Source organism: Stegostoma tigrinum, chromosome 7 (genome assembly GCF_030684315.1).
Source record: "Stegostoma tigrinum isolate sSteTig4 chromosome 7, sSteTig4.hap1, whole genome shotgun sequence".
Taxonomy (NCBI): Eukaryota; Metazoa; Chordata; class Chondrichthyes; order Orectolobiformes; family Stegostomatidae; genus Stegostoma; species Stegostoma tigrinum.
The window spans coordinates 57,751,702-57,766,161 of record NC_081360.1 but is presented as its reverse complement, the minus strand read 5'-3'; the positions used below and the strand labels follow the sequence as shown (position 1 = coordinate 57,766,161).

The following is a 14,460-nucleotide window of genomic DNA, read 5'->3' as shown; positions in this document are numbered from 1 at the left end:
AGGGAGATATGCGTGGAAAGTTCTTTACACAGAGGGTGGTGGGCGCCTGGAACGGGTTGCCAGCAGAGGTGGTAGACGCAGACACGTTAACGTCTTTTAAGATATTTTTGGACAGGTACATGGATGGGCAGGGAACAAATGGACACAGACCGTTAGAAAACAGATGACAGGTTAGACAGAGGATCTTGATCGGCTCAGGCTTGGAGGGCCGAAGGGCCTGTTTCTGTGCTGTAAGTTTCTTTGTTTCTTTGTTTCTCACTGTGAAATTGTGCGGCCATGTGTTTCTTCTTCTAAAAAAAAAGTTGCTTCTTTTTGCAATCCTCAGTTTTTAAAGACACAAGTATAAAATGAAATTGTTCTTATATAAGCATACTATATTCTAGAAACCAGCTATCCTGTAATGTTAGCAGGTGTTACATTGATGTCCAATCATGGACTTGAGTACATAAATCCAGCTGACACTTCAGTGCAATAAACAAGGCGCTGCTGCATGTTTGGAAGAGCCAGCATTTTGATGATGTATTAATCTCAGTTTTGTTCTCCTGCTGATCTTATAACGTTATCTGAAAAACAGAGCTTTAAAAACAAAAATTCATGGAACTTGGGCATTGCTTACTGTGCCACCATTTATTACCCATCCCTAAGTGCCCTTGAGAAGGTGGTGCTGAGCTGCTTTTTTAAACTACTGCAGGCCATTTGTTGTAGCCAGACCCATGATACTGTTAAGGAGGGAGTTGCAGCATTTTGACCTCGGGACACTAAAGAAATGGCAATATCTTTCCAAATCATTTTGGTGAGTCATTTGAGGGGGAACTATTTCTAGTGTCGTCATAAAAGTTGAAGACTTTAAAGAAGCACCAATTCCCCAGTTTCCCTGATTTTTCAGATCGGCTTGACAGAAAGCATTAGTATTTATTCCAGAGAGATAGTAGGCAATGCAAATGCTGGAGTTAGAGACAACACAGTGTGGAGCTGAAGGAACACAGCAGGCCAGGCAGCATCAGAGGACCAGGAAAAGTTGACCTTTCAGGTCGGGACCCTTCTTCAGAAGAAGGGTTCCAACCCAAAATGTTAACTTTCTGGCTCCTCTGACAGCGTGTTCCAGACACTCCTCTGATGCTGCCTGCCCTGCTGTGTTCCTCCAGCTCCACACTATGTTATCACTATTTATTACATTAGCTGCAGATAAACAATTATGAACTGCAGACATATAACTTTACTAGTTAAAATTTTGATCCCCTTTTCAACTCCCAGTCATGTATAGACACAGAGACACAAACAGGAAAATAAATATGAGTGAAAGACAATGGGAACTCTAGATACTGGAGAATTCGAGATAACAAGGTGTGAAGCTGGATGAACAGAGCAGGCTAAGCAGCATCTTAGGAGCACAAAGGCTGACGTTTTGGGCCTAGACCCTTCATCAGATGTAGGCCTGAAGCGTCAGCTTTTGTGCTCCTAAGATGCTGCTTGGCCTGCTATGTTCTTTGGCATCGTCATGAAAGTGGAGTCAGCCTCTTTGGTAGGATAGGGAGCTGAATATTCGGCTTCTTGGTCAGTAGCAACTCTGATGCTAGACCACATTAGGGTGGAATGGATCGGTAATTTAGCAGTGAAGAATTTTTCACTAAAACTAACTTAGCTGTCCTGATCATGGGCTCAGCCACCCCATTGGATTGTGGCTATGTTGGCAATCTTGTGAAATGTTTAAATCCAGAATTCGTTGCAAGTTGCTGAAGCACTCATTCGTGAACTGTGGCCTGTTGTCCATAATGACCACTTCAGGGACGCCATGAATTACAAATATCTCATAGAACTCAGATAACTGCTTTTGGAGTCATGGAGTGCAACTTTAACATTTAACTACAGTGAGAAATAATGAATGATGAAGAGATGAGATTTTCTATCAAATGAATAGGTCTGTTACCACACGTTTCCATGCTCTGGTGGGGGATGTGATGGGTGTCAGTGGCTCTTGTTTTGTCTGGTCTGTGAATAACACAAGTTTTGTAGTCAGCCATGATTTCAATTTCTTTGGTGGTTCAAGGCCACCACACCATTGACTGAATTTTGGCTCTGTGTTTGGTGATCCTCAAGTGTCCTTGGTTGCAGCTTCTCCAGGACATTTTTCTGAAATGAGGCTGGAATGACACTAACTTGTCATCCGTGATTGTAAAATGCTGTTGGTACTTAAAGTACGTTTTCATGACCATCCTTCAATGGCATTCAACACAACCCAGCCAGTGGTGAGACATTCCTGCTCTGTCATATTTGGTTGGGTTGATTATGACTTTTTGACTACTGTCTCATTATAGACTGAGTGTATGATGCAATTTCATGAACAAATGCAATATTATGTGGCTGTTGACCATCACTCTGGAGAATACATCCACCATGGTCTGCAATTTTAACTGCACATATATTCCAACATATGTGAATCTCATGAAATTGGATTAGAAAAACTCTTTATTCTTGGAGGCATCCTTACGAGTTCTTTCTCAATCAGTTAAATAACTAGAGGTTTGGGATCTACTTCCATGACCACTTTCTGTCCAAGAATACATTTAAAAATGTCTAGCAAATTTGTTCTTCTGACTCACAGTATATAATGTTTCTGTATTATAATGCCTGTGATGTGTAATGATCCAGCTATGACAACAGTTTCGTTGCTCCTAGAAGAGTACTGCTGTTAAGCCTTTAGCTGAAGCAGCAATTGCTGTCATGATTGGAAAAGACACATTGTAGAGGGCTAGAACATCTGTGACTGTCAATATATCCTTAATTCTCTGACAAGCAGGATCTGTTTCATTGAGGAGTTGTCTCAAGGGTTCGTGAGGATGCCAATTGACACCATAATTTCACCAACTGATTTACCATGACTGACAATCTTTGGAGGTCTTGATCTGACAATGGAGTTGAAAACTCCGTAATGGTTTTAGTTTTCTGCTGGTCTGCCATTTGTACCACTGCTGTTGATAATGGGAAGTGAATAGATTCTTTTGGAGAATTCACACTTGTTCTTGTGGGTGAGCCCTCTCACTGGCTAAGTGTTTTAGGATTGCACCATATTCCGAATGAGGAATTTTGCTCTACAGCACTGACAAGAAATTTTAGTGCATATTGCCTGTCCTACCTGTGGTATGGGTTTCTCATGCCTTTTATGGTCTTGTACCTTAAGAGTTAAATGAGCTCTACTGATCTCCTGTGCCAATATTGACCATTTGCTGCTTCCTGACCTCTGCTTCTCTCAGCATCTGAATGGCTTTCTCTAGAATCAAGTTGTCTTTTGATTCTAATAACTTTGGCAAAGATTGATCAATTCTGCCTCTTATGAATTTTGACTTGAAGTCACCATAGTCACATTTCTTGGCTAATCTGTAGGAACCATCAATGAAATAATCTATATATTCCCCTGAACGCTGAACTCTTCTATTAAATCTTGTTCTTTCAAAAATCTCGTTATGAGATTAATTGTCAGTTGGGGTGGTATGATGGCTCAGTGGTTAGCACTGCTGCCTCACAGCACCATGGACCCAGTTTGATTCCAGCCTCTTTGTTTGAATTTTGCACATTCTCCCTCCTTCTGTGAGTTTCCTCCAGGTACTCTGGCTTTATCCCATAGTCCAAGGAGGTGCATGGGTCCTGTTAAAATGTCTCATAGTGTCCAGGGATATGCAGGCTCGATGGGTTAGCCATAGTAGATAGGGGTTATGGAGATAAAATGGGGTTGGTTTTGGGAGGGATGCTCTTCGGAGGGTCAGTGCAGACTTGATGGGCTGAATGGGAATGTATGCTATAGCAGTAAGAATTCTTTTCTCCAAGATGTCCAAGTGTGTTCTGTTTTGTCTATTTCTGAAATTGAATCTTCTTGACAATGTTCTTTTTGTAGCTATAATGCGATTATTTATTTTCCTTAATTAACAATTTTCCTTTTGCAATAATATACTGTGGCTAAAATGGAGTGTTCTGAACTTCTCATGGCTAACATGGAGAATTCCACCCTTTTACAACTTAATGACGAATTCATGTCTTTAGTAGCTAATATGGATGAATCTCGTGTTTTCAGCAGCTTCACTCAATCCTAGTAAATGATTCGCCTTTCCTTAGCAGTTTTACTAAATGGATCTCATTGCCTGCAGCTTTAATAGAAAATGGTTTGTCTAAAAACTTCTGCTTTTCACTGCAATTAAAAAATATGTACTGCTTCTTCACTCTTCATTCTTGGATGATTCCTGCTCCTCAGAGTTTAATAAATGCATCCTGCATTTATGCAGTTTGAATGAATGACCTCCCACCTATTTTGTGGCTGTACTAGGGTCTCCTAGCTTGCTTTGTCCATTAGACTAAGGTTGCTTAGAACTATAATTTGCTCCTTTTTTGCTTTAATTTTGGATTTGCAATGTTCCTGAGCCTGCTCTGAGCTGTCAGGATTTCTTTATTTTTCATATTCCCAGCCCATAATACCCATGACAATTGCAGATATATGCTTTACTCATGAAGCTTCTAGAATTCGCTGTCTATCTGGCTGAACCCTGACTTCACCAGTTGTTAGTCATAGTTAATATGCCTAACAGTTACTTTGGTACCATGAAGTTTTTGTTACCTAAAAACAAGAACGCTTTCTGCTAAGACTGATTTGTAGACTATCTTCCATCACATGCTGTCTGACTCTGGACTTCTCCCATAGACCATTACCAGTTAACGCAGACCGCCCCTGCTTTGTGATAGCTAATTCTCCTTCTCCAGGGAACTCCTAACACTTGTACTGGCAGATGCAGAACACCTGGCACTGAACTGGGCACTGGAAAAGACAAAGGCAGAAACCAGCCCTGTCGACCTACAAAGTCCTCCTCACTAGCATCTGGGGGTTCGTGCCAAAATTGGGAGAGCTGCCTCACAGACTAGTCAAGCAACAGCCTGACATAGTCGTACTCACAGAATCATACCTTACAGACTCTATCCTAGACTCCATCATCGCCATCCCTGCACATGTCCTGTCCCACTGACAGGACAGATCCAGCCGAAGTGGTGGTACAGTGCTGTACATTTGTGAGAGAATCGCTCTGGGAAACGTCAACATTGACTCCAGACCCCATGCGGTTTCATGGCTTCAGCTTAAACATGGGTAAGGAAACCTCCTGCTGATTCCCACGTATTGTCCTCTCTTGCCTGATGATTCAGTATTTCTCCATGTTAAACAACACTTGGAGGAAGCACTGAGGGTGGCAACAGTGCAAAATGTACATTTGGTGCTTCTTCAATGTCACCACCAAGCAAGCTGGGCGGGTCCTAAAGGACATAGCTGCTAGATTGTGTCTGCTGCAGGTGGCGAAGGAACCGACATGAGGGAAACACATGCATACCAATCTGCCAGCTGCACATACTAATATCCATGACGGTATTGGTAAGAGTGACCATCGCACTGTCCTTGTGGAGATGAAGTTCCACCTTCACATTGATGATACCATCTACTGTGTTGATAGACACCATCTATCCTGCAGTGTCCATTGAACCAGATAAACCCTGGTTCAGCGGAGACTGCAGGAGGGCATGCCAGGAGCAGTACGAGACATACCTAAACATAGGTGTCAACCTGATAAAGCTACCAGACACGTCTACTTCCATAGTAAACAGCAAATGCAGCAAGTGATAGACAGAGCTAAGAGATCACCAACTGATGGATCAAATCTAAGATTTACAGTTCTGCCACATCACATCATGAATGCTGTTGGTCAGTTAAACAACTCATTGCAGGAGGCTCCACAACTATCCTTATCTTCAATGATGGAAGAGTCGAATACACCAGTGCAAAAGGTAATGCTGGAGAATACACAGCAATCTTCAAATAGAGGTAGTGAGTGAATGACCCATCTTTACCTCATCCAGTGGTCTCCAGCACCACAGATACCAGTCTTCTACAGATTCAATTCACTCCACATGATATCAAGAAATGTTTGAAGGCATGGGATAGTGCAAAGGCTTTGGGACCTGGAAACATTCCAGCAAGAACAATGAAGACTTAAGCTCTAGTACTCCTCTAACCAAGCTTTTCCAAGACAGTTACAACACAGACACCTATGCAGCAGTGTGGAAAATTGCCCAGATATGTCCTGTACATAAAAAGCAGGGCATATCCAACTTGGCCAACTACCACCCCATGGGTGTACTCTCAAACATCAGTAAAGTGAGGGAAGGTGTTATCAACAGTGCTAGCAAGCAATACCTGCTCAGTAATAACCTGTTGAGTAATGCCCAGTTTGGGTTCCGCCAGGGCTACTCAGCTCTTGACCTCATTATAGCCATAGTTTAAACAGGGACAAAATAGCTGAGTTCAGAGGTGAGGTGAGAGTGACAGCCCTTAACATCAAGGCTGCATTCAACTGAGAGTGGCATCAAGGAGCCCTAGCAAAACTGGAATCAATAGGTATGAGGGACAAACACTCTGCTGGTTAGAGTCATACCTGGCATGTAGGAAGGTGGTTTCGGTTATTGGAGGTTAGTTATCTCAGATCCAGGACATCTCTGCTAGATTCCTCAGGGTAGTATCGTAGGCCAACTATCTTCAATTCTTCAATGACCTTCCTTCCATCACAAGGTCAGAATTAGGTATATTTGCCGATGATTACACAACGTTCAACACCATTCACGATTCCTCAGATACTGAAGCAGTCCGTGTTCAAATTCAACAAGATCTGGACAATATCCAGGCTTGGGCTGGCTCGTGGCAAGTAGTATTTGCACCACACAAATGCCAGGCAATGACTATCTCCAAGAAGAGACAATCTAACTACTACTCCTTGACATTTAATGGTGTTATCATCACTATCAACAACCTTGGAATTAACGTTGACCAGAAACTCCATTGGAATTGCTGCATAAACAGAAAGGCAACAAGAGCAGGTCAGAGGCAAGGCATACAGTGGCAAGTACCTATCCTCTTGACTCCCCAAAGCCTGCCCATCATGTACAAGCAACAAGTTAGGGATGTGAAGGAATATTCCACATTTAAGTGGATGGGTGCAGCTCCAAGAACACTGAAGAAACTTGACACAATCCAAGTCTATGAGGAGGACCTGGATGTTGGATTTTACTCCTCCAAGACTGTTGTCTCCTCAAGTCTATAAAACATTATCATTGTGAGTGGTGCTTAAGGCACTCTTGAATATTAGCCCCATTAGATCCTTGTGCCCTTATCCAACAGTATCTGTAGTTTTATGTATGCTCTTTGGTTGAGAACGAGCAGGAATGTCTTTTATATGCACAATGTTTGAGTCTACCCCAGCAAAGGAGAATAAATTCTCAGCCCTGCAGCTGAAGAGTGTAATGATGCACATTCTTGAATTGGGTTGTACACAGTTGGAGCTAAAATCAGAACATGATGCCATGTGAGCAATTCAGGAGATCCGGAAAGGGAGAAAAGCTTGTATGTAGATGAAACATGCATAAATATAGTGTACATGTATTAAAAGATCACGGACTTGAGCAGCATACTTTTGGAAAACAAAACAGTCTGAAATTCAACTATGCAATAAAGCAGTGACAATAAAACAGTGATACTGGACAACAAGAAAGAAAGTGATGAGAGCTGTCATTATCAGGGAGAGGACTTGCATCACCTTTCATATCCAAAATGCCTGTCAACAATGCCATGGAACTCATTATAGGCAGGGCTGAAATCAACTACTTGTCCGTTTTGGTCAGTTTCAGTGAGGGATTCTCTCATTGAAACCTCACGATATCTTCACAGACTCATTTCATTATCTATGTGTACCTCACACCTTGGCTCGCTATGTGTACTCTGCCCCTCAACACAGGTGGAATTGCCGGCCACTGCTGGGAACACCAAGGATCCTGAGGGTGATGCCAGCTTTAAAGGCCAGTTGTACACTGGTAAGGTGTGGGCTGTCTGCAGCTGCCCTCCTCGGTTCCTGTCAATTGACTCAGCCATGTCAAGGATACCGACAGGGACTGAGCAGTCTTGTGCATTTTTGGTTGCTGCCCATGCAGCATGCCCTGAGCTGTTGGCGCCTGGAAGGCCAAAGGTGAAAGAGGCAAACTGAAGTCACAAAGTTACTATTCTGACTTTCATTTCAGGAATTGTCACTGTCTAGTTTCTATTTACTGGGTGGGAGAATGAGAAAATACATGTCATTGAGGCTAAATGACATAATATTAATGCAGGCAAGTAGGCCTTTCTCTGGTCACAAACATAAATCTCAACTCGTTCAATACTTGGTTGAAAAATTGAACTTTTTGCTCTCAACGCAGGAAACTACTTACTGCTGATTTCAAGTGATTTCCCACCTTTCGCCCAATACTCACGTTGTTCAATGGTTCGTAAGATTCTGTTAATGTTGCCAAGTTGAGGGATGTGCTGATAAATGGCCATGCGGGACAGTGGCTGCTTTTATAGGTGTAGAGTTAATTTTCCTTTTACTTCTGTGTGCTGTGATCATCTCCAGTTCAGGATTAAAGACAGTCATTCCCATTTGAAGCTTAACTTGTCTGAATTTTGTCACAAGATGCCTTTTTTCTTGTCTCTACTCCCCCCGCTCCCTTTTGCATTTTTTTTTCCCTTTTCTTTCACCTTCTTTAAGTTTTCACATTCTAACACTGGTTCATTTTCATTTCTGTAGGCCTGAAATGTTTGTGCATCAATTGTGTATATAAAAATAACACATGTGAAACAGATGGTGTTTGCTTGGCTTCTGCCTTTCTTACCGATGGAGCAGTAAAACAGTGGAAGAGTTGTGTGCATCGCCAGCAAATGATTCCGCCAGGGAACCCCTTCATCTGTGCCAGTATGAAAAATGTGTCCAAAACCACCTGTTGTGACACAGACTACTGTAACAGCGCTGATGTAGACCTACCACAACCTAAAGGTAAGAATGCATGCCTCTGTGTTATTGCATCTTGGTACAGAATTAGAAAATAATTCCACAGAAATGTCAATTAACATGACTTGAAAAGTTACCAAACGTCAGGAAACAAATCTAAATATTTTGGTTGTAATTGGAAACAGATGGCAATGAATATTATGTTACAGCAATAAAAACAAAGTATTGTGGATGCTGGTGATCTGAAACAAAAACAGAAAGCTCTGGAGAAAAGTCAACAGGTCTGGCAGCATCTGTGGAGAGATAAACAGAGTTAATGCTTCAGGTCCAGAATGACTTTCTTTGTAGTTGAAGGGGGCTGGAAAATAGATGGCTTTTATGCTATAGATAAATGTGGACTGGCGGGGGGGGAGCGATATTGGAGTGTCAGGGTGTTGGTAAGGAAGGGAAAAAGGAACAAGTGGCACATATGGCAAAGAAGTACCAGAGCTAAAGCCAAAGGAACTACTAATGGTAAGAGAGAACAACTACTCTTTGAAACTTTGCAAGTTGTCTTCCATGTCAATTGTCATAAATGATTATATTCCAGATTGGCTTGCACTAAATACCTTTAAATGCAAAGAGTTATTGGTTTCTTTTCCAAAGCGATGTTGAGGAAGAGGGATAATCTGTGAGAGGGGGTGCTTTCGCTCAAGGAGCAGGTAGAATTTAATTGTTATTCAATTAATTTGGTCTGGAAAAGCAAGATAACCAGAAATTACTTTCAGAGTGTCCCCAAAATGGAGTCACTAATCAAGTTGAACTGTGGGATAGTGAATAGCTAAAACTGGGAGCTTCCAAAAAAAATAGATATTTTCACGGATGTTGGAGAATCATGCCTTTCAGATGCCAATGCTCAGACACTTTTCTGATTGGAAACCAAAATATTCATTCTTTGTGCCAAAATTAAGGTGTTTGGTGAAGTGAGGTGAGGTTACAATGGGGATTAACATCGTTGTTTGACGTAATTGACACCAGAAAAAGGTGAAATATTTCTATGTTGAACATTTTATTCCAATTAGTCAAAGTACTAAAAGAAGCTACTCTGAAGAGGGGCCAGTGGACTCAAAATGTTAACTCTGCTTTCTCTCCACAAGACACTGTGAGATCTGCTGGGTTTCTACAGCAATTTCTGTTTTTGTGTTTGAAAGATATGTTTTGAAAACCAAGGTCTTTCAGATTATGCTTTGACACATATGCATCATGTATACAAATCTAACATAGGGTATTATTTTCTGAGTTTTGCAAGCTTTAACTGGTTGACTATGGTTGTGATTCACAATTAAACACTTTGGTGAACAAAGTTGATTGTGCTAGGAACTACACTAATGATCAATTTAAAATGATCAGTCAGGCTCAAGAAATGGTTTACCTATGCTTGCTAAAAATAGGTAAAGTGTTGTAGTGCAATGGGTAATGTCCCTGCCCCTGCATTTCAGATCCTACTCCTGGACTTCAAGGTCAAGGAAGGGGTTTTCAAGTGCAGACACACAAATTGAGTATCAAAAGTAGATTCTTCTAACATATACTAATGGTATGTGGTCAGGCTGGGAGATGTTCCTAATCAGCCATGTGCAGGAAAGAATGTTGGAACCTCTGCCAACATCATCTATAGCTTTGGCCTACAGCATGTGTGATGAAGGACATGCTACCGCAACAGCTTGGACTCTTGGGACAGATTGGCTTAGTGCCTGATTGACCATTGTGGATCAATGAGGATTTGATCACAGTTCTGCCTGGGGTACATTTGGGACCTGGTTCATTGCTCTACCAGTGCTAGAGATCATGGTGCTGTGGATTGGACTGTCTCTGGGGAGATAATACAAGAAGAAAATTAAACTACATATATTCACGTGCTGACACCTGTCCTCTGCAGGAAAAAAAATGACCAAGTCCATGCATTGTGTCTTGTTTTGAATCAAACAAAATTAAGAGCGGAGTACATAGAAACATAGAAAATAGGAACAGGAAAAGGCCATTCGGCCCTTCAAGCCTGCTGAGCCATTCTATACAATCATGGCTGATTGTCCAATTCAGTACTCTGTTCTTGCTTTCTCCCATGACCCTTTGATCCCTTTAGCCCCATGAATTATATCCCACTCGATCTTGAAATTAATCAACATTTGGCCTCAACTGCTTTCTGTGGCCAAATTCCATGGTTCACCATTCTCTGGGTGAAGAAATCTATCTGTATTGCAGTTCTGAATGGCCTATCTCAGCTACTTAAACTGTGACCCCGGTTTCCCCAGCCATCAGGAACATCCTTTCTTCATTTACCTGTGCAGCTCTGGTTGGATTGTAATGATTTTTATAGGGCCAGCAGTTGCCTGGTGCAATTTCCATATCAACACCTTAGCCAATCAGTACTTTTCCCTCATAGCATATGTTGTTGCTACCTTTGCACTTTGGCATGCTTGCTTTTGCCATGCTGTGGCAGCATGTCTCTTTTAGGAACAAAACTCAAATTCTGTGCGTCCCAAGTGATTCATTTAGTTATTTTTTATAACTATCTGTTGTAAAATATCACTACTGTTGTACTTACATCGATATCTCGGTTGAATCTGTGGTATTTGAACATAGAACATATACAGCATAGAACATTACAGCACAGTACAGGCCCTTCGGCCCTCGATGTTGTGCCGACCTGTCAGACTAATCTGAAGCCCATCTAACCTATACTATTCCATGTACGTCCATATGCTTATCTAATGAGGACTTAAATGTACCTAAAGTTGGCGAATCTACTACCGTTGCAGGCAAAGCGTTCCATTCCCTTACTACTCTGAGTAAAGAAACTACCTCTGACATCTGTCCTATATCTTTCACCCCTCGATTTAAAGCTATGATTTGTGCTTATAATTATTACTTATCCTTTAAATCATTTTATTGTCATGTGTGCTTTGATTTATAATTGGTTCTTCATTTGTTGTGAAATAAGGTCACTTTTTTCAGTGTAGTATCACATGATTACATGTTAATGATCACTGTTATGTGATAAAATCTTAAGAATACATCACATTGGAGTTGACAATTTTAGACAGTACTGAATTTGAAATATACTCTACAATGGCAGTCATTTTTCCAGATACATAGAACTGGCAACCAAATGCTGATTTTAGCAGAACTCTGAAATAAAGGATACAAATACATGAAAGGGGTTGTGCGGCAGTGCCGCTGCCTCTGATCCAGTAGGCCTGAGATCAAGTCCAACCTGCTCATTTTCTGGCTGGTTAGCTTTGAAAAATGTGAACTGTACAGTGAGGGAAAAATAAATGTAAAAATTCAAAACTTTTCGATATGGTAACACAGGTTCTTAAGCCTGGGATACAATGAGCAGGAAGCAGCTATCCATTACAAACTGGAATTGAACCCATTATAATCCTGGTAAAGATAAACATGAATAAAGACATTCAGGACCTGTGACTGAAACAAGCATTAGGTTTATTCGATGTGCAGATCAGGGGATCATTTTGATGACCCCCATACAAAACTGGGTTGGTCTACTGAGGAAGGGCCACTGGACCTGAAGTGTTAACTCTGATTTCTCTTCATAGATTCTGCCAGACCTGTTGAGCTTTTCCAGAAACTTCTGTTTCTGTTTCTGATTCATAGTATCTGCAGTTCTTTTTGTTTTTATTGGGTTGGTCTCTCGGTAGCCACAGGCACCGAAAAGTTTAGATTTTAAAATATGACTAGCAGGAGTCTCCGTCCAGGACCTTACGTTCAAACAACAGTTTTTCATCTTCCATATTCTGGGCACTACCACTCCGAAATAGAAGCAAAATACTGCTGGTGCTGGAAATCTGAAAGAAAATTAGAAAATGCTGGAGAAACGTAGCAGGTTAGTAGCATCTGTGGGTATGGAAATAGAGTTGACATTTATAATCCAATATCCCACATCTTTGGTTCTAGAATCTCTGCCAGAAATGTGGAGTTTTATTCTTTTATTAAAAAATAGAAACAATTGAGTTGCAGTTTGCATGTGATTGCCACTATTTGGAAGAGTTTGGCATTGAGTAGTTGCTCATGGGACCGATAAGGAAAATTTGATGCCCAGTCACAAGAATGTAGAACAATCTCCTCCTCTGTTGTTAGTCACAGAGATGAATAGAATAGTTTTAAGAAGAATAACCAGTTTTTCAAAGAATGTTATGTTGAGGTTGTTCAGGACATTGGTGAGGCTTCTTCTGGAATACTGTGTCCAGTTCCAGTCACCCAGTTATAGGAAGGATATTATTAAGCAGGAGAAGGTTCAGAAGAGGTTTACCAGGATGTTGCCAGACATGGAAGGTTAGAGTTATAGGGCGAGGCCGAATAGGCTGGGACTTTTTTCACTGGAGAGTAGGAGGTCAAGAGATGACCTAATAGAAGTTTATAAAATATTGAGAGGTATAGGTAGAGTTGATGGTAGCTGTCTTTTCCCTAAAATGGGAATTTCAAGACTAGGGCACACATTTTTAACGTGAGAGGAGAGAGATTTAAAAAAGACATGAGGCTTTTTGTTTTACACAGAAGGTGGTTCACATATGAAATGGACTTCCTGATGAAGTGGTGGATGTGGGTACAAATAAGTTTAAAAGATATTTGGATAGATATATGACTAGAAAAGGTTTGGAGGGATACGGTCCAGGAGCAGGCAAGTGGGACTAATTTGGTTTTGGATTAGGTTTGGCACAGACTGGTGGGACCAAAGGGTATGTTTCCGTGTTGTATCACTCTTTGACGACATTATGTATTGCTTATAGGATCTAACCTGAGACATTTTCTTAACGAGAAAGAATGACATCTTAAAGGATACATTTAATGTATTGTATATTTAAAAGATGTACTAAGTGGTGTTTTCAATTTTCTCTGTTGGTAGGAAACCATCCCAGGAAATCAGTCTGGGGACCCAAAGTGCTAGCGGCTATAATAACTGGACTTATCAGTTTCTTATGCTTGGCCCTATTAGTGGCTGTTGCCTACAAAAGTCATGCAGTGTGTGCCTATGTGAAAGAAAAGAAGAATGAAAAGGATTCTGTTTGTAGCATTGTTGCAGAGAGTAAAACACTGAAGGATCACCTCACAGATATGACTGTAGGATCGGACTCTGGTAGGTCAATGTGTTATTATATACTTTGGGTTTATCTCTATCTTTTGTTTCCTTTTGAGTTTTCTCAAATTAACTGTTATCTGGCAATTATCTTCACTTTTAAAATCACTCATTTTATTGGGTTTCATGTAGGGAAATAACTTAAAATCCTTCATAAACCTCATTACTACATTCTGTTATACCCTTGACATTGATCTGTATAGGCTGTTTCACCACAACATCATTTTAAAATGCTATATTCTCACAAAGAAATCCAATTACTTTGTGAGAGATAATGGGAACTGCAGATGCTGGAGACTCCAAGATAATAAAATGTGAGGCTGGATGAACACAGCAGGCCAAGCAGCATCTCAGGAGCACAAAAGCTGACGTTTCGGGCCTAGACCCTTCATCAGAGAGGGGGATGGGGGGAGGGAACTGGAATAAATAGGGAGAGAGGGGGAGGCGGACCGAAGATGGAGAGTAAAGAAGATAGGTGGAGAGGGTGTAGGT

The 14,460-nt window shown here is 41.2% G+C and overlaps 1 protein-coding gene across 1 annotated transcript in view; it reads left to right on the top strand.

The window, feature by feature from the left end:
• The first annotated feature begins 13,889 nt into the window (after positions 1–13,889).
• Positions 13,890–14,460, top strand: part of LOC125454112 (TGF-beta receptor type-1-like) — a 58,132-nt gene continuing 57,561 nt past the window's right edge. The window contains exon 1 of the mRNA XM_048534486.2: positions 13,890–13,968. Coding sequence (XP_048390443.1) covers positions 13,947–13,968 — 22 coding nt within the window. The 5' untranslated portion in view covers positions 13,890–13,946. The remainder of the gene's footprint in view (positions 13,969–14,460) is intronic.